Below are 19447 nucleotides of genomic sequence, written 5' to 3' on the forward strand. Positions count from 1 at the left end.
AAGCAACGTCCGTCGATGCTCGTAGGACTGCTCACAATTTCTCGATAACGAAAATGAGGCTCGTGGGGTCCCCGTTTGAGAATCTCCGTGATTCGTTAGGAGCGACATAAGACAAAAACCGACCAATATACTCGCTCGCCTACAACGAGTTTTTCCTCGTTGCCAGATCCGGACTCTCCGTAGATCTGCGCAGAGAAACATTCGAATACACGAAGATCTTTGTTTTCCATCCGGACGAGGCGACCGACGCGACGCTCTTTTATTTGATGCATCGGAAGACGTGACTCCACGAGCCGTCATTCTGACATGTGCTGACCCCTCTGTTGATCGAATAAACTATGGGACTTTCGCTCTCAACCAGTTTGAATCCCGGCTGACAGATCACAGTCGCCTCATCTCCGGCCCATGCATTCCTCGAGCCATCGGATCCAGGCTGCTTTGTGTGCACGACGACGTTCCCGTTGTAAGGAGCTCCCATCTGTTCGTCAAACGAAACGTCTCAATCTCCGGAGCCATACGACTACCGAGCGAATACACAGATATATGATAATACGCCTGCGACAGTTTGATCTCTGGCCCTCGGAGAGAGTCACTGAGCACGATCGGAGAACTCCTACGTGGGAGAGACTCACTTAGCTCCGAAAGGTTCCACGTACCTTGGGACAAGCCGTCAGTCGAACGCATTTGGGCTCGCGGAAATCTTCGAGCTTCGCGCCCTCGCTGCAGTCGACCTCAGAGCTCCCTACGAGCTTCGTGCCTACCTCGTCGCAAGCGAATCTGGAAACACAGTTTTTATGATAGCCAGTACTTCTCTCTTTTGTCGCTGGCGCAATAAGAGCGTGGCTATAACTACACGGAGCCAATCGCCGAGCTCTTCGTTCAACTAAAGCCCCGGCCGAGCTCGCAAAACCGACGAAGGACGGATCGACAAAGACGGGACCAGGGCGCCACCGAGTCCCGAATATACCGAGTGATAGGCCTTCAACGGGCAGACCCCCAGTCAGTCAGTTGCTTGCACGGGAAGATCAGACAATGAAATCAAGAGCGGCAACAATCTCATGGAGCAGCTCATCGAAATATCCGGACAACGACGCCGGCCACGAAGACCAGCCTGCGCGAGGTCCTCATGGACAAACCCCGCATGCACGATCGAGCCCGAGCGGCACCTCAGGGACCTCGCATGGCGGGCGATCTCATGTTTCGCCAACTCGTCGAAAGCGGGGCGATCGGGCCGAGATTGATGCGAAAGAAAAAATACAGCTCTTCACTCACCTGTAGATCTGGCCGTTGGTCGTTACTCTTACGCGGGACGGTACCGAGGGCGGACAATAGGGTTTCTTGGGTTTCGCGCACGACCCCAGAATGGGCTCCCAAATTCCTTTCTCGTTGCACGTTGATCTCGCCTGTCCTGTGAGGACGTGAGATGGATCGACGCATTGGATTGTTACGTTCGTGCCTGAGAATCGATTTCAAGCTCTGGACTAATTTCGAACGGGAATCGAAATCGATAATCCCGCGACCAATGCATAGGGCTCTTTAGCCTCGGAATCGGACTCGAATCGTTCAGCTCACCGAAAAGTGTTGAGTTGTAGGGCTCGTAAGTTAGCAGGGAATTCTCCTCGTCGATCGGTGGACAGTTAACGAGTTTACAGGTAGGCGCCGGCGCTGACCATCGACCCGAGTCTAGACAAACACGCACCCTGCTCCCAACCAATACGTGTCCGTGATTACAGGAGTAATCTATCGAGCTCCCGTATCTGCAAAAACGCCCACAAATTACAATAACGGTCCAGGGATCCCGCGATCACCTCGTCTGAGGCAATGCCGACGTTGTGGAGAAGGGGAAATCCCCCATGAATTTTCAATAGCGGGAAACGGTCCAGCCATGATCAGCGCGGTCCGGCCCTCATTCAACCGCTGGCCATCTGGCTCGTCCTCAATGCCTCCGGGTGTTTCTCAGTCGGTCAGGAGGAATGATTGAAAATTCGAGTCAGTCAATCGGCTGGCTCCTTTCAGATGTGTTTTCCTACTTGTAGTCCTTGAAAGACGCAGTGGCCGCCGAGCTGGAGTCTTCGGGTTGTTCACAAGTAATTTCAACGCAGGACGATGTTCCTGTCCAGGACGCGTTGTTCTGACAGAGCCAAGACGAGTCACCTTGCAGTGCGTATCCCGAACGACAGGTGACTTCGACGCGGTCCCCGATGGCTCCTCTAGTTGGGCTGAAGATTCCATTCTCCAAACTCAGTCCTCCCTCGCTCTCATGAGTACATCGTTGCGGTTGGCATTCGGGAACCTCGTCGGACCTACGCGTATTATATAGCAGTCAATGCGTGCTCGGCAAGATTTATCGCTTTCGGAGTTCTCTCCGCTAGTTTCTGACTCCCGCGCGAGGCTTCGAAGCAGATGCGCGCTTTTCCATTACAGGACGGATATACGCAGCGTACGTGTCGACGACGACGTTAGGCGAGTTAGAATCTCGATTCCATCGTTTATCGGTCGAGGAATAATCGAGAACTCACGCAGCGCAGAATTGACTTTCTATCCAGCAGCCGAACGGGGGAAATAGAAAATCGAACTCACCAGACACCGTCGGCACAGCGGAGCTTGCTACTGCCAACCAGCTGATAGCCTCGGTCACAGCTGAAGTTGGCCTTCGTCTCGAGAAGTGCCATGAATCCGTTGAAGGGAGCGGCAAGCTCGGGACACGAACGCTTTCGTTCGCAAACGGCGCTCAAATGTTCTGCGCCCACAGACCACGTACCTATCTCGAGACATTGGCTTCCCTCGGCAAAGTCGTCATTGAGGGAAAAGCCCGAATGGCAGCTGAATTGCACGCTCGCTCCCACACCCCGTTGCGAGTAGTGAGCCCGGCCGTTTGGCGGATGTCTCGGATGGGGACAGTTCACTGGACGACATCCGAATTCCGGAAACTGCTCCCTTAGGCGTTTCCAGCTGCCCGTCGAGTCGCATACAAACGAGACCGACGGAGTCGTATTCCGGAAGCCGGGCTGACAGTTCAGTTCGGCTATCGAGTTGTAGGTTGTAGAGGCGTTGAATAAGGTTATCGACGCTCCTTCAATCTGAATTCGGCCAGAGAAAAGTAAATGAATTATTTCCAGAGACATGCGGATGGTCGCTTGAATCCACAGAGTCCGGATCCTCATCTGTCAGCGGAGGTCCACCCATTGTACTCACGGCGGGCAGTTGGAAAAAACTGCATTGTACCGGCTGGCACACGTCGATTGTCGGCTCCGACCATTTGCCAGTCTGCAAGCAGATTAAGCGGACGTCGAGAAGCGGCTCGAAGCCTTGCTTGCAGGCGACCTTCACAGTCGATCCTACGTGATGAGTCACGTTGGGCGGAATCTACGACATGGAACATCCCGTGAATTGACGCATGGCAGGGATTCAAGCTCGAGAGGCAGTTATACAAACGACGAGGTCCAACTCGGACGAGCTCGCAGCGGATTTCTCATCGCGGTCGGCTCGTCGAAGATTCGTAGGCGGGTACGTATCGCCCGAGCACTGAACTTCATCAACTCACCGAGCCCGCATTCTCGAAACGCGGAAGTTCTCCGCATTCTATCGGAGAGCAGAACACGTCGGCCGTCCTATCAGCTGGTTGCCACATACCGAGGGGATCGCATTCGAAAGAGATCGCGGAACTCCCTCGAAGCTTGAAACCGAACGGGCAGTGCACGGTTGCCTTCGACGACACCGATACCCAATCTGAATACGTCACCGTCGCCGGTGGTCGGAGTTTCAGCTGGTGACAAACGACGGGATGACAAAAGGGCAACGGAGAGCTCCATCCCGAGGGGTTACACCAACGGCTCGCGAGTCCCTGTTCGAAACCACGAATGACGTAGTGAGCCACGGTTTCGCTGCATGATTCGATACAGAAAGGAGTGAGCGCTCACCTCAATTCGGAAGCCTGGTTGGCAATCGAATTTCTCAACCGTTGTGTTCTGATACGTGTTCCTGGTGAGTCGGAGTTTCCGCTGACTGATTTGTTCCTCTTCAGTGATGCATTGAATGATCGTCGGAGCGGCGCTATCGGCGCCGCTGATACACTCCGCGTAATCGCTGACGTTCAGACGCGTTGTCGGGAGACACAAGGCGCTCGACGGTCCTCTCTGGAGGTGATTCTCGTTGCAACGAAAACTCACAACTTGTCCAACCGCAGCCAAGTCTTGAGGATCGCTGTAGCCCCCCGGTATACGAGCGATGTTACAGTACCGGCCTGACGACATAACTCCGGCGTTAACGAAAGCACGGCAGACGCTCCTATCTATTATTTCTACAATAAAGTCCTCTCGATGGCGCCCATGGGAAGAGCCCTCGATTATTCCCCCTCTCAGGCTCAGCAGAACTCACCGACACAGACGGGTTTCGGCGAAGACCACTCGCTGATTTTGAGGCAAGTAGCTTCTTGTCTGCCGATCCTTTCGAAATTCGGATCACAGTGCCATTGCGTCTTGGCACCGGTGTCTTGACCGTTACTGATGGTGTAGCCGTTTTGAATAGTTTCAGGGAGATTGCACGGCTTGCAGAAATTGCTTTCCTCAATTTTTACGTTGCCTCGTACGCCGTACCTGAAGTCCCCCCACGAAACGATGAGATGTTTCGGAGCGATCGCTTCATGTACGGGCAGAGAACAGTCGGAGAACAGGAGATATATCTCATTGGAGGATAGCCATTTGTTCCACATGTAAACGTTTGTGATGTATCCCGCGTAGGATTCCATCCGAGCGAATCCTGTGCCGGGAAGGTCCTGCTCCTGGCCGAGGATGAGTGTACCGTTGGAAGGAATCGCATGTCCTGAGGAGAGATTTCGGCCCTCTAAGAGAATGCGAGTGTCCGCGAAAACGGCATAATTCCCCGAAACGTTCCAGGCCAGACAAAGATGATGCCATCTGTTGTCGATGATCTTGATGTCGCTGATCACGTGGCGATTGTTGACGTAGAACACGAGCCTGAGCGAGACATAAAACGACGTGAGTCATGACCGACCTGCTGAGAAGCGTTCCGACGTTCATTTGTTTGATCTATGTTAGGTGTCGATGGCGATAAGCAAACTTATGGGTTACACAGGTGCGCTCGGGTAATCAGCTGACTGCAGTCAGTCGCTCAGATATCCGTGCAGTCAGCCAATCCCCGCCACTCAAGCGTTCTAGGCACTTGGCGCATCTAGTTGCCGATGAAAAATTCTGCTCATTGTGAGGGATCGACGCTTTCGAGGACTCCCGATCGAAGCGAAGAATCATTTGCTTCTCTCGACTGCCCTCTTATCTCGACCATAATGCGCCGTGGGCGTCATCTGGAAAGCCAGTGCTCACCCGCTATAGTCTGTGATGGTTATCAGGTTATCCTTATCTCCAGAAGCGTACGAGAAGGGCGTTCCGTAGTTTTCTGTATCGTTCGAGCGGAGCCAAAGGCAGACTGTGAACTCTCGGAGGGCTTCGTTTCCGTGGGGAATGCCGAGGCGGACCGAGTCCGAGGTCGTGTTGCCGATAAAATTGAGAACGAAATCTTCTGCTATTCTCTCCTCACAGAAGTAGCCAGTTGTCCCTGGGAGGCAGTTGCACCTATTCGAAACGCATGAATGAGTTCAAGCCGAATCTGATACTCCCTGCTATTAGCGATAGTACTCTTGGGATCCGCTTCCGTTCAGCTCCCTACCGGAAAAGCACTCTTCACAAGAAGGGGCGGGGTGTCAGAGGCCATTCCCGTGCTGATAACGACAACGAGAAAATTTCGCATGGCTTCCTGGTAATAGAAACACTCCGGGTGAATTTACTCACACGAAGCGCTCCGGCTCGATGTCGACGCACGAGCCTCCGTTGAAGCAGGGGAATATCGAATTGCAGTAGCTCAGCGTGGACGGATACTGACACCGCTTTCCCCAGAAGCCGCTCGGGCATGCACATCTGCCAACAGGTGTACAGTTGCCGCCGTTTCTGCAACCACACGAAGACCTATCGCAGTATTCGCCGGCGAACTCGCTGAGACACTCACAGCGGAAGGAACCAAAAGTGTTGACACAGCGTCCTCCATTGTGACAACGAACGGAAAACCCTTGGCATTCGTCCACATCGACGGCGCAGGTCGGTCCTGCGGGAAACACATCTTATAAGCAATAGAAGAAAATCAACAGAGGCTTCCGAGAATGATTGACAGAAAAATCCACGGAATCTGCGGCGACTGCCTGAAAATTCGGCCGAGACCCATGCACGTATGCACATCCCGTCTCCTCACTCTACCGAATTCTCTCTGCATTGGAGCAGTATCGGAGTATCATCGGCTCACATAACCCCGCGCATCTGGAGCGAGCGAACACGACTCTCTAGCTTGAGTTCAACTGCGGAGCCCCGCATCACGGAGTGGTGTGCACTGAAGGGAGAAGAGTGCTCGAAATGTTCAAACTCATGCATAGGGATCGTCCGCTCTCTGAATCTGACTCTCTAGCCTCCAAGCCTGGTCGAGTGGCCATTCATCGAGAGCATTCTCAAGCCGGTAGAAACACTTCCCGGAAGATGCAGCCATCGACAGCCTGTGCATTGGCGACCGGTCCCCGAACAAGAATTCATTCATTGTGGATATGTGGACATTCTGGGTCCACATATAGTACTGGAGGATTCGCGGCGCGCCGTCGCCAAGAAGCAGCACGTGAGTTCTCCAGAGTAAAATATTGACCGGAGCGTACAGCCTCCATTAGGCGACGGAGAGGATCCGTAACAAGCAGTATCACTCCGATGCTAGGTGGAACGACTGTCTCTTATCCAGGAAAAAATATGACACTCTCGGGGAGGCGTCCACGCATTTCGGCGAGATGTATCAGGATCATTAGGCTCCGCGTTTATTACGGCGAGACACCACCTGTATATGCGGAGCGCGGCGAGCGCCTGAGGAGGAAGTGTACGTACGTGGAACTACTTACCGTCGAAACCTGTGGCACAAATGCATTGGAAAGTGCCGTATAGGTTAATGCAGGTGGCGCCATTCTGGCACGCTCCGTTCAGACATTCGTCTACGTCTTTGTCGCAACGTTCGCCTCGGAGACCTGTTGGGCACAGACAGGTAAAGCCGGACGTTTCGTGCAAAATGCAAGTGGCGTTCGGCCCGCACGGCATTTGGGCACATTGGTCGATGCGTTTCTCGCAAAAACTCCCCGCAAATCCCGGCAGACAAATGCAGGTGAAATGCTTGTTTATGGGCGAACAGCTGGCGCCGTTTTTACACGGCGACGAGAAACAAGCGTTGAATGGCAGGAAGTTCGTCGAGTTTTGAGACACCTCTGCAAAAGACAACGTCTATTCATCTTCAAGCCCATTGAGTCCGGAATTTTTCCCCTTTCTCTCCGCTCCCGTGGCCCGATCAGTCTCTCACGATTCAGATGAGGGCCCTCAAAGCGAGCTCTCCCGATCAATTCATACGCTCTCAATGGAGCCCGATGGGACGAGCGCTTCACGTACCATTTTCCGGAATACAGCCTTTTTGACCCTCGAGAGGTTGATGGTACCCTGGCGGGCACGGTGTGCAGGGTGACACTCCGAACCGGGAAACTGTATTCGGCTCGCATGTATGCTTGCAATCCCGCAGCTGAAACGAACGCCTCTTCAAGGTCGTCATCCCTGCAGGACATTTTTGGCACGAGTTCGATCCATATTCCGGCTGATATTCGCCCTGCAACGAGTTGGCGTATGCGGTAGAGCGTACGCACAGAGGATGTGCGCGGGCTGTCGCCATCCACCTGCTCGATGAGGGAACATGCTTCGAGATGAGTTCCTAGCTTGTTCGTACGGTGCTCATCGATAATAACGCAGGGAAAAGTCAGAAATCGATGAGAGCCATACCACTCTCCGCAATCGAGTCTAGCTAATCAAAACCTAATTTCAACCGAGAACTCGATGTGTAAGGTTCGCATTCCGCATTCAGGAGACCAGGCGCTCCCGTCTAACGCTGTAGGGAACCGGAAGACATGCATCGGCTCGTGTTACGTGATACCATGCATGAGATTCACAGAGACGGGAAGCTACCTCATCTAGAAACCAACCAGGAGGCAAGTCTCGCAGGGTATCACGCCGTTCGTTTTAGAGAACATCCCTGGAACGCATTGAGGCTTGCAGTCGTTTTTACTCTTGGAGCTTTTCTCTGCCGTCGAAGTGTGGTTCGGGCAAATTTCGCAGCTGAGCTGTCCGCCTTTGAATTGATATGTGCCGATCGGACACGGAGTGCACGTCCTCTGGAGAAAGTTGTGGAACATCCCGCCGGGACACTGTACTGGAAATGCATAGAATTTTATTTGCGCCGCGTCCGGAGGCCCGCTCGCTGGCTGTCTCCGGAGCGTCGCGGAACGCATCGTCGGACGGGACTATTGCGGACGACTCGGAATCGGAAGAGGGAGACTTTCCGGGGATGCGGAACGAAACAAAACAAAGCAGAGATCGTTATGCGCTCAACGTAATACTGGCAATTTCGTACCACATGAGCGGTGGTCAACATGAATCCAACCGAGCGGACACAGCGAATGAAAAGAGTGGTTCCTCTGACTGAGGCCGTAGCGAACCGAGGACATCATGTCGTCCATCGAATGAAGGACATCGTCAAGGTCGAGGTCGTCGTCCCTGTCGGGGCCTTCGGGAGCTTCGCGTCGTTTCCGACTGCTGCCGCCTCCGGGAATAACTGTGGAATGGGGAGGGCGGAATTAAGAATGGGTCGATTGTAGGAGTTCGCCCGCAAAGCCGATCCGATGGACTGTCCCATGATAATTGTTCGTTGGCGGGCTGCTGTATGCGCAGGCGAGGCGCCCTTTGGAGCTCGCCGCAATCGAGAGACCATCGCGAGAGGAGCGCGCTAAGATCCACTTGGGGAGTCCCGTCCTCGTCGGTGTTTCCGGAATTATTCCCTCCACGCTCGTGGAACGTTCACTGATGCTCATTTCTGTTCCGAATCCACTCCGAGTCATTGAATTTACATCACGCGAGATCTGAACTCTGGGGAAGAGAAGAGTTTCGCAAGTTGAACTCAAGTGAGCAATACGGACGGATGAGCAGACTCACGGGTCAGTTGAGCGAGCTCGCAGATGACCATGAGGTTCTCCCTCAGACAGCGCGGCTTTTGACGGCATTTCCTGATCTGTCTGACAGTGATATTTTTGCCCAGTCTGAAGGAGAGTTGTTCCATAAGAAATTCATTTGTGCACTCGAGCAATGTATCGGTGTTCGGAGAGGAAGCGGGAGCCTCAGCTGTTCGGGAGAATTTTTCCTGAGTGAAGGAATGATCGAATTTCGAAAGCTCTCAGTAAGTGGTTTTCCAGTCGAACTCACGAGCACAAGTGGGAATACCGTCGAAATCCCAATCGCCATTCGAGCAGCGCAGCTCGTTCTGTTGTCCGGGGAGCAGGAGGAAGCCTTGATTACAACGCACGGCACAGACCGTGGATCTCGCTTCTTCGGTGCAATCCAATGCGCCGTTCGAGATGCTGAACGATGGTTCGCATTGGTTTGCTGATTCGCGAGTAGACGAGCGAGAAAACGAAGCAGACAGTTTGACGGACGGCCAGAAGGATGGAAAAATCATGCTCCAATGAATAGCTCGATCTATGTCGACGAGCCCGTGAATAAAACATTGAGGCGGGACCTACCCTTGACATCGACCTCGAAATGGCAGGTCACGTTGTTGCCCGAGTTGTCAGTTGCAACGTAAGTGACTCTCGTATTTCCGATGGGGAAGTACTGGCCGGGCTTGTGCGAGCTCCAGATAAAGACGTCCTCTTGGGAGTTGTCGGAAAAAAGAGGTTCTTCCCAGTCCACTTGGGCCCCTCGACCGTCAGAGGAGACCGAAACAGCTGGAGAGTCACAACGATCCACCGACGGAGCTTCCTCGTCTAGATAACGCGAGGGAAAACAAAAGAGTGGAGATTATTCTCCGTGGAATATCAGCCACTGCGGACGCTGCATCCTGACTCTTCCCTTCCTGCCTTGATGTTCGACTTGAACTATTTAACGCGTTCACTACATCAGGAATCGAGAATCGACAAAGGAAATCATCAGATCAGACGTCTTTTTCCCTTTCCAGAGATTGAGTCGAAGAAATTCGAACGCGAGACTTGACGCGTCGGCAAGAGGACTGAAGATTCTTGGGAAAGACGACGGATAAACAAGCGAGGGTTGTGACGGGAGGACAATGAATCTTACAGGGAATGGCTACGCTGACGGATTGCATTGCAGCGAGCTTAGCCTCCTGTTCGACTTCGAAAATTAAGAATCAAGCCACTGCCTTCGGGAGCAGCGCCGCGCTGGACGGCGACGCGAGTATGCGCAATTTGTTATGAACATTTCCCTCCCGTCGGGAGCGCGAATACCCATACCGAGAACGGTGACCGAGAAGGTACACGAGTTCTTGTTGCCTTGTGAGTCGGTCGCCGTGTATGTTATGTTTGTTTCGCCAACGAAAAACGGCAGCGGAGGCTCGACGGCTGGTGCGACGGTCAACGTGATTTCGTGGAAGCCGCTGTTGTCCTGAGTTGATGGTAGGCTGAAGTCCACCGTGGCATATGGCTCGCCTTCTTCAGTCGGTACCAAGATATCGTCCGGACATTCGATGCTAGGAGGTTCCGTATCTGCGAGAATACAAATGTTGTTGTGTCCATCGATCATTTCCTGCAGAGGGTTGCTTCCCGAGCGAGCGAACAAACTGTCCCGTTCTGGGCATGCATAGGTCCTACAGCTTGGCTTCGCTTCAGACTAGGGGCTGAGTGTATGGAAAGCAAGATCGAGATTTCGAAACCCCAAGATCCCGAACCCTAAAAACCTCTCGTCTGAATCCCCGGGTCTCAGCTGATCGTCGAGGTGATTGAATTCTAGTCGTGATGGAGGTTTTCCTACGGATGCGGCTCCGCTCCCGAGATTCAGAGATTAGTTATTTTACGTGCCCGTCATGTGACCCGTCATAGTCTGGCTTAATCTCCGAACAGCCGAGCTCCTCCCGGGATTCCCTTGGGGATTTTGGGGATGGGAGGAGGATTACAAGACGCCTACCGATGCAACGGGTCATCGTCTCGCGGTCGCTCCAAACCCCCGGATAAATACATTCCCGCGAAGCTGGTCCAGTGAGTCGATGTCCTTCTTGACATCGATAGCGGCATTGATCCCCGAAGAGAGCTTTGGTTCCGTTGCACGACGGCGGAAATACTCGTCCGTTCTGCGGTGCGACCAATGGAGGACAATAAATTCCTGCGGGAATATTCGAAATCCATGAGAAGCGACGTGAAGTTCATTAACAGCGCGCAGAGGGAACTGTTTCCCGGTAATCGAAGCGGGTTGACGCATTCAGCAGCCTTGAGTTTTAACGGAAAGAACAGGCACAAAACTCGGAGCCGGAACGAGAAGCGTCTAATGAAAATTTCAGATGGATGATGCTAATGGGTCGATAGAGGGAATTGGGATAATTGAGAATAATGCTTCCCGGAGTGAATCCTGTTAGTCGGGGCGACTATTCGGAGAAGCACAGGAAAACCTTTACTTCGGCAAGATGCAGGAAGACCGTCCCAGTGAGCCACGGCAAGGCATTTGCGACGCCTTGATCCGACAAGGAAGAATCCCTCCTTGCAGGTGAACTCGCATTCCGTCTCGAATTGATAAGACTTCGTGGTGCAACGGATTTCGCCGTTCTTCGGAGCACTCAGCTCTTGGCACTTACGTTCTGGAAATTCGAATGAGAATCTTCGAAGAGCTCGGATGAGAGACTGGGAGGAGAACCACAAAATCTGGGAATATTCCGTGGAGAAGGATGGGAGCCTTCTCGATTCAGTTTCAACGAACGGTATTCGCCGAATCAAGAGATTCCTCCTCGTCTAACAAAAGAGTAAGGATCTATGGGAGTTTGGATACAGAAGAAGATTAGAGCCCAGATTCCCGACACGAGAGCCTTCTGCGAATGCTGATTCGCTCAAAAAAACGCGGGCTGGATCTAGATTCGAGATGGACGACCGATCCGAAAAAAATCTGTGGATTGAGGTAAGAATAGTTGAATGGACGATGACTTACTCTGACACTGTGGCAAAGCGCCTTTCCATCGACCGTTCTCCTTGCAAACGAGGATGCTCGACCCTGTTAAATTATAGCCCGTATCGCAGGCAACACCGCAGGCCGCGTTGAATACGCTTTCGCAGTGATCGTTGACCAAGAATCCATTCAGAGGGGCTTCTAACGGCGGGCACCTCACCGCTGCGGAAAGCTATAATCTAATCTTGAAATGCTCTGCAGCAGGGATTTTGCTGTAGAAAAAGAAACATACGCACAGACTCTCTCTCTCTTTCGCTCGCCCGCTACCTCAGAATCTCGCTCCCGCGACAAGCAGCGAGCCTACTACCTCACGAGATAGAACTACCTACTCGGATCTTCACTGGATAGGGATATCGCGGAGCAGAGAATAGGAAGGAGAAAAAGAAGAAAAGGGAGAGCGCTCCATTTTGAAAGAGTGGGAAGAAACGAATATTTCATGAGGCTCGAAAGTTGTTCCCGAAAAGAGCGCCAGCGAGGCCGATCGCAATGTAGCCCCATGCAAATGAAGTGCAAACCATAGAAAAAACTTTCGGATCATTCCGACTCTCTCGAGCCGGACGAGCGGCGGAGCGTTCTCCGGAAAGAAGTTCGTGCCCCCTCCCCCTCCGTCCCCGTCCGCCCGGACGCCGAAGCCGCGAAACGGCGTGCCGGGGTGGGCGGACGAAGTGGGAACGACCGCAATGTTTGAAGAGCAGAAAAATTGAGTATAATCTTGCGTTTCGCGCCCCTTCAGCTCGCTGTTGACGCTGCTGTCGCAAATTTTTCTCCTGAGGAGCGCCCCATTGTTCGAGAGGGGTATAAATCACTTTTACGCATTCACCACCATCCGCACTATAGAAAAGAGTAATGGTCGGTCCCTGGGCAGAGAACACGATCCGAATCAGATCGAAATAGAAAACTCTTACGCATGCAGGTTATGTTGGTTCCAGCGACGACGACAGAAGTGTAGCCTTTCATACAAGAGCATTTCTCCCGCGACCTGCTCGCCGCTGGCGACGTCTGATGCGGCCCTGGACATGGAACGCACTCTTCGATACCCCCGTGCACGAATGCTGCCTGATACGTTCCCCCGGGGCATGCTATCGGAATGATTGAGCGGTGAGTTGCTGTTTCCGTCGCACGAGAACGCAAAGAGGAGGGAACCGAAGCGGCTCGAAAGACCGTGGATTCAGCTAACCATCGTCCGAAAAAACCGAAACCACGCCAAGGACGGTCGTGGAATCCTATCACGAATGCATGGAACGACCGATATCGCATGGTGTGGAATATTGAGGAGTCTTCTAATTTCTGAATTCGAATCACCGCGGGGAGCGCTAGTTAGCGACTTACGTTTGCACTCGCCTCGCAAACCCGATCCGTAATGACCAGGAGGACACAGGCAGTTGAAATATCCAGAGTTTGTTCCGCACGCGCACCGGGCTCCGGGATGACAGCAGAATCGACCCTCGGGGCATAGAGATGCGCATTGTGACATGGGAAGGATTTCGTACTCGCCCACCGAGAGGTCCTCGTGCAGTGCTCTCCGGGCCAGCGCGTCGAATTCCTCGAACGAATTTACAATGAAACAATGCTCGAGGCTCGACGTCGCCATTTCCTGCAAATGCTCGAGTGTCAGCAAGCTGTGTCCGTCTCGGACGCGTTCCGGTCTCTTCCATTTTTCTCCCATATCTTGTTCTCGACGTCAAAAACCTGAAGTTCTTTGATGTTCCCATTTTTTATGCCGAACGTGAAAACAGTGACGCCGTCCGCTTTGAGCCGGCGGGCAATCGGCTTGGGGTCTCCTCCGTTGGAATAGCCATCGGTGACCAAGAACACCACTTGTTGAACTCGCCGTGGGCTGCTTTTGAGGACCTTGTCGGCGACCTTCATCGCCCCCAAAGTGAAGGTCAAACCTCCACTGTAGTTGACTTGGGCCAGCTCGCTCATCAACGAGCACTTATGTCGACTCTGCTGGGGTGCCTTCGTTGAACCCGAAATGAAGTCAATGTGCGTGATGACCTGATGCTGGGAGCTGTACGAAACGAGCGCGACTCGAGTCGAGTTGCTCCGCGAGTGAACGACGCTGAAATCGGCGAGGATCTTCTTGACGAAGCGAAGCTCGGACTGGAAGCTCTCCAGTCCAACCGATAGTGACGCATCGATGAGGAATACGATATCGAGACCGTTTTTCTGCGCTCGCAACGATGTGAGAGAGTCCCGAAGTCGAGTGCTGAGCAGCGATAGTTTCCCCAGGTCAAGGGTGTCGTTCAGAATCGGTAGCGGGTACTCGCTGATGTCGTTGAAGGCCACGCTCGCTTGGAGGATCGTTGTCAGGAATAAGGAATAGCCCGGCCACATGACTGCAACGAGAAAACGGTGAGGCCTTGAGGAGTGTCCTCGCCCGTCACAAGCGTACAGTGCGTCTCGCTTGGAGAGACCATCCGTCCAACGGGAAAATCGTTCCACGTGGAATTTATCCCACCGGTGAGGTACGTTTTCGCCACGAGATCAATACAGATGGTCGTCGGCGATCATATATTCCATCAATATAGGGAGTTCCTAAGGTTCTTGGCAAAGCAAGGATGAAGTGGATCTTCCTTCGGGCTTTGATATGCGCGGTGGTCAGCCGCAGTGAGTCCCTCTTCAATGGGAGGAAGCTCTTCATTCGCCGCATGGGGACACTCAATTGTGAGTTTCCGGGCCGCCTGTGGCCTGTGCTATCTCATCGAGTGCTTAAACGAGGACTCACAGTCTGCTACGACATGAGTGCAGAGCGGGAAAGTTTTGTGCGGCTTCCTATAAGATAAGTGGATTAGGATTATATCGCGATGCCGCAGTGAGGACCCACAGCTCGGTGCTCATTCAGACTAGCGGGGAGCAAGCCCGAGTAATTATCCCCCCTCCCGTAATGGGGGATAGTCCTTGAACATCGACTAGGTATGATATGTGTATTTGCATGGAATGAGCGCGCTCGACTTCTGGAAATTCTTCGAGAGGCCGCCTTCGAATTTTCCTCGTCTACGTCCCTCTCTCCGCGACTCCCGCTCCTTCCTCCTTCACCGCTCTCCTTCCTGAGTAAATCTCATGGCTCGCAAGGGAAGTTCGACTCGTTCCGAGAAACCTTCAGGAATTCCGGCGAACGAATTAATATCCCGACTCCAATGACGGACGCAAGAGGGAAGAAAGAAGAGAACACCGTGGCTGGAAGAGGGAACGCGATGAAGGAATGGAGCTAGGAGCCGGCCCGCAGTTACGATCAGCATTCTTCGTCTGCTCTGCTCCATTGAAGAGCGTCTTTAGCTTGGAGCTCGAATCTCCCAGAAGAGATCCTGACAAGCCAAGCGCAGGCTCTTTTGGATGAGCGGCGCGACTCCAGCTCAGGAGTCTTCCAGGTTTGTTTGATCGCGCCAGAAATTGAGTCAGGTTTTTTCTTTCTGATCGACGAGCCGATTTCTGGCCGTCCTCTGGAGGAATGGAACGGGTTCTGCCGAAGAATGATCAAACTGGATGCGACGGCAAAGCCCCGGAGTCTGGAGCCATCGTTTCCGAATTACTGTGAACGAGTTTCATGCAAAGCCAAATCGAATGTCCCGGAGCTCTTCTTCCCGCCAACTCCCATCAGAGGCTCTTTTGCATGAAAATCGGACTCGTTGTTGGCCGATCATCCCGAGTCGACTCATGCATGGTTCGGAATCACCGAGTTGCTTCATGGGACGCGCGATCGACGGCGCGATATCGCGACTAGTGCCAATCCCTTTTCATTTTACATAGATGAAATTCATACGATCGATGGATCATGACCGAGACCGTCGGTGGAAAAAGGAACGTAGCGCCGCACAATACTCATATCGAGTGCTTCTTCCTTCCAGATATCGGAAGTCAGGACAAAAATGAGCAACAGGAGCGAGACGAGTAAACATGAGAGTGCCGAGAAACGACGAAATTCCCGACGGAAGAGACGCGACCCGATCCGAGTAACCTCCGGTAGTCTCTGCTTGAATTGGTTCCGCTGTATGACGGAACGTCAATATCAGCAGATACGGCGGAATCGGATTCTCTCCGTCGAAGAGGAAAAAATAGGTCTTTTTCCTTTCATGAGGAGCCTGCCGTAGACGACAGCGCTCCGAAGTGGATTTTCCGCTGTCAAGTTCGAAGATTCATCGGACCGCGAATTCGATCCAAGCCTCCTCGCAAGCCACGACAGATTCCTCGCAAGACTTTGATTCCCCTCTTTGCTCCAACTGCTAATCATTCGAAGAGATTACTTTTCATTCGACTAGAGCTCACCGCCGGCCCCCCGACACTAATTCCGACGAGGAAGAGCGCTCGGACGCCACCCGGTGCGGCAGTTCATCGAGGAAAATAACTGAGGTCCCGACTTCGCGAGAGCTCGAGGATGAGGTTGACTTCTCCGGTTGCCCCTCCGGTAATCATGCCCGTCCTCCGAACGGAGTCGAATCCGCAGAGGTCGGAAGAAGTATCATTTTATTCCTCGACCAGGGTGCTCACGCCCGGGTGCCAACCGCAATGCCTCCCATGGATCCCGAATGATGAGGCGTCGAGACCGCGTGTCAATCAAGGAATCGAAAAATGCAAAAGCAGAGACGCAGACCCGAATACAGTCGAGCCCTCGGATGGGAGAATACGCTAGTGAGATACTGATTCCCATCGCCGCTCTCCGTGTCCGCACGCACTCCTGAGTCATCAGAGACTCCAGATGAAAGTTGTCGGCTTGTAAGAGACTCGTTGCGGACCCCGTCTACATGAAATCCCATGTCGAAGGTCTCGCTTCCAAGAAACTGAATGCAGTTTCTCACTTCGGATTGATGTTCCGTGATTTGGCCTCTACGAGACGTCTTAGGACAACCCTAGGATGTTTGGGCGAAACTAAAAATGTCGGCACTTTGTACAATTTTGAAAATTCAAATTTCGTTTGACCGCGCGTAACAATAAGTTGTTACAGGAAGTCAGCTATTAGCTATGAGGAAGTCTTCGAGTTTTCTGGTCCTCCCCGATAATATGTCATGAGCCTTCGCTGGCTGCAATCAGTGAAATCATTTTCTTCTACTCAGTCTTGGAAGAATGCTGTTTGAGACAAATGAGTTTTCATGTTCAGAGGGAGGTATACACACGCAGACACGCGAATCGTGATGTGTGCATGGGACCAATGCAACAGTGTCGAATTGGTGCAACTGTTGGACCATTTTAGGCTTCATTGTCGCGTTTTATAGAGTGGGGGGATCAGAGCGCCCGACGCTAGAATAACGGGATAAGGACCGGTAGTCGAGGGCTCGTTCGAGGCTTTGGGTTGAGCGATGAGTGGTAGTTTCTTCCCCGCGAACTTGTGCGAGTCGGACATGCCCCCGCCCCGGTTGAGGCCGCGCCAGCCTCGCGTCCGCCGCGTGCCGGCATTCGTCCGGCGTGGGTTGCGGGAACTTCGCTTCGAATTCGCCACAGAGAAGACGGGATAAGCCGTCATCATAAAAAATGAGTCTGTTTTTGCCGCTTGCTTGTCGGTTGGCCCGCTTGCTGTCGGAAACCCTCTTCCTCGATGACGCTGACAGCGGTCGTTAGACTTTGAAAAATCTGTTGCTAAGCACCGGGTGTCGTTCGTAGAGAATGGAATTCGTAACACGAACTCTATGCCACCCGCGTCGCCTTGCGTTGAAAAGCCCGTAGATGCGTCACGCGTGTCGAAGCCACGAGAAATCTTCCAGAATAAATAATTCTTTCCCCACGCAATCATTCCAGTTCTGAGAGTTCCGGATCTCGAGCATACCAAGATGTATGTATTAGCTCGAAAATTCCGATCAAAGGGGCACGGCTACAAGGAGCAGGAGCTCTCGAGCAGGCCTGACGAGATTGATCATTAGCCGAGCGTTCGAATTGCGTCAGCCGGCGGACGAAGGTTTCGGTGCAGACTCGTACATCCTCTTTGACTTTGATGTCCCCACGGACGGCGACTATTATTATTATTTATTGTTGTCAGCCTTAATTCATGGAACAACAATGTTCGCGAAATCGAAGAAGTCAGCTCGGAAGTACTGAGCGACGGTAAGGGACAAGAAGAATGACGCTGGGAGAAAACGAAGGCGATGCTGATTTAGCTTCCGAATGAACCTTCCCGACAACGTGGCACCAAACGACATGCCGCGACCGACAGGCGGCCATCCCGCCGGGTAAGTACACCGACAGTCAATCAGGAAGGGAGGGAGGTCAACGCGGGCTATCTGACCGACCGACCGACCGACTGGCTGACTGGACATAGCAACAGCAGACAGCTATCTCGACGATGGACCGAGAGACAAGGGGGAGAAGTAGTCGAGAGCGGGGGAGAGTGGAAGTGGAAAAAAGTGTTTTTGAAACGATCCGGCGAACCTATAGCTTGCTTGTTCGCGTCGCGCCTTCCGTCCGGTCACGCGACTTTCCGGAGCGTCCGAGGCCGAGGTGCCACGGCAAGCTCCGGAGGCTCCGCGTCGCTTTCGGAAAAAGAACATCCATGCCCTGCGATATTTCCTCACGATCTGGACGCGCATCCTCGTGCGTTATATTCGGCTCAGGCTCAGCGCTTTCGTTGCACTTTTCCAACAAGGGTCGAGAGGAGCTCGCTTCCCCTCTCCGAAGGTAAGAAGGCTATTTGGGAGCTCTACATTTTTTTTTGTTTCCTCACTCTGCAAATCCATTTTTCCGCTGAACCCTACTCGGACTTCCACGGAACCCATGGAGAATCGGGGAGCTTTTCGGATCAGAGGAGATGGAGGAGGGATAAGGGAGTAGAGGAAAAGAAGGAACGACGGAGAAAAAATGCGCCGACGCAGAGACGACAAGGGGAACCTTGTGGGGGAAAGAATTCAAGTCTTGAAAAGGAGCGTCGCAGAACTCGGAGAGAGATTCAGACAATCGAAAAGCCGCGCCGCAAAAATTACGTCATGCTAATACGCTGTGTCAGTCGAACAGTCAGTCAAGCGGCTGGTCGACCAGGCTTAGAGTCGGTGTCTAAGCGCGAGGAAGGAAGATCGAAAGTCACGCTGAGCGAGCGAGAGCCGGAGCGACGAGGGAAAGACGATAGCCGCAGCATGCAGGCGGAAGGGAAGAGGAAAATGCGAGAATGAAGAGCACATCGGGGGCTTCGTGTGTGCATTTCCAATTTCAGCTTTTGCGACAGCGAGTCGGTTTGCGACAGCAAATGTGATTAGATCTCCGGTCGGCGAGCGACGGAGAAATGCGGAAACAAATAAGTAACGATCGCGCCCGCTTCCCAAAGTCCTCGCCATCGTTGATTGCGGCTCTTTGTCGAAGGCCATTCATGTGGGAGGGAGCTACAATCCCTCAGAAATGCGAGTTTCTCCTCGCTCGCGATCGACTCTTCATCGATGGAACGCTTCAAAACGAGTTGACAG

The 19447-nt window shown here is 53.0% G+C and overlaps 1 protein-coding gene across 1 annotated transcript; it reads right to left on the minus strand.

Moving 5' to 3' along the window:
• Positions 1-259: 259 nt before the first annotated feature.
• On the minus strand, positions 260-14342 carry LOC100903123 (sushi, von Willebrand factor type A, EGF and pentraxin domain-containing protein 1). Its single transcript, XM_029111267.1, has 26 exons — positions 13758-14342; positions 13398-13662; positions 12974-13147; positions 12051-12230; positions 11527-11706; positions 11043-11237; positions 10373-10624; positions 9647-9889; positions 9330-9509; positions 9063-9299; positions 8485-8685; positions 8057-8283; positions 7476-7686; positions 6941-7297; positions 5805-6114; positions 5340-5588; positions 4378-4976; positions 3921-4243; positions 3545-3844; positions 3196-3366; positions 2581-3080; positions 2031-2303; positions 1573-1757; positions 1273-1456; positions 657-777; positions 260-478 (listed from the first exon to the last, which is right to left on the minus strand). The coding sequence occupies exons 1-26, from the start codon at positions 13992-13994 to the stop codon at positions 260-262; spliced, it is 6573 nt and encodes a 2190-aa protein (XP_028967100.1). The 5' UTR covers positions 13995-14342.
• Between the last annotated feature and the right edge of the window lie 5105 nt (positions 14343-19447).

Source organism: Galendromus occidentalis, unplaced genomic scaffold (genome assembly GCF_000255335.2).
Source record: "Galendromus occidentalis unplaced genomic scaffold, Mocc_1.1 scf7180000077428, whole genome shotgun sequence".
Lineage (NCBI taxonomy): Eukaryota > Metazoa > Arthropoda > Arachnida > Mesostigmata > Phytoseiidae > Galendromus > Galendromus occidentalis.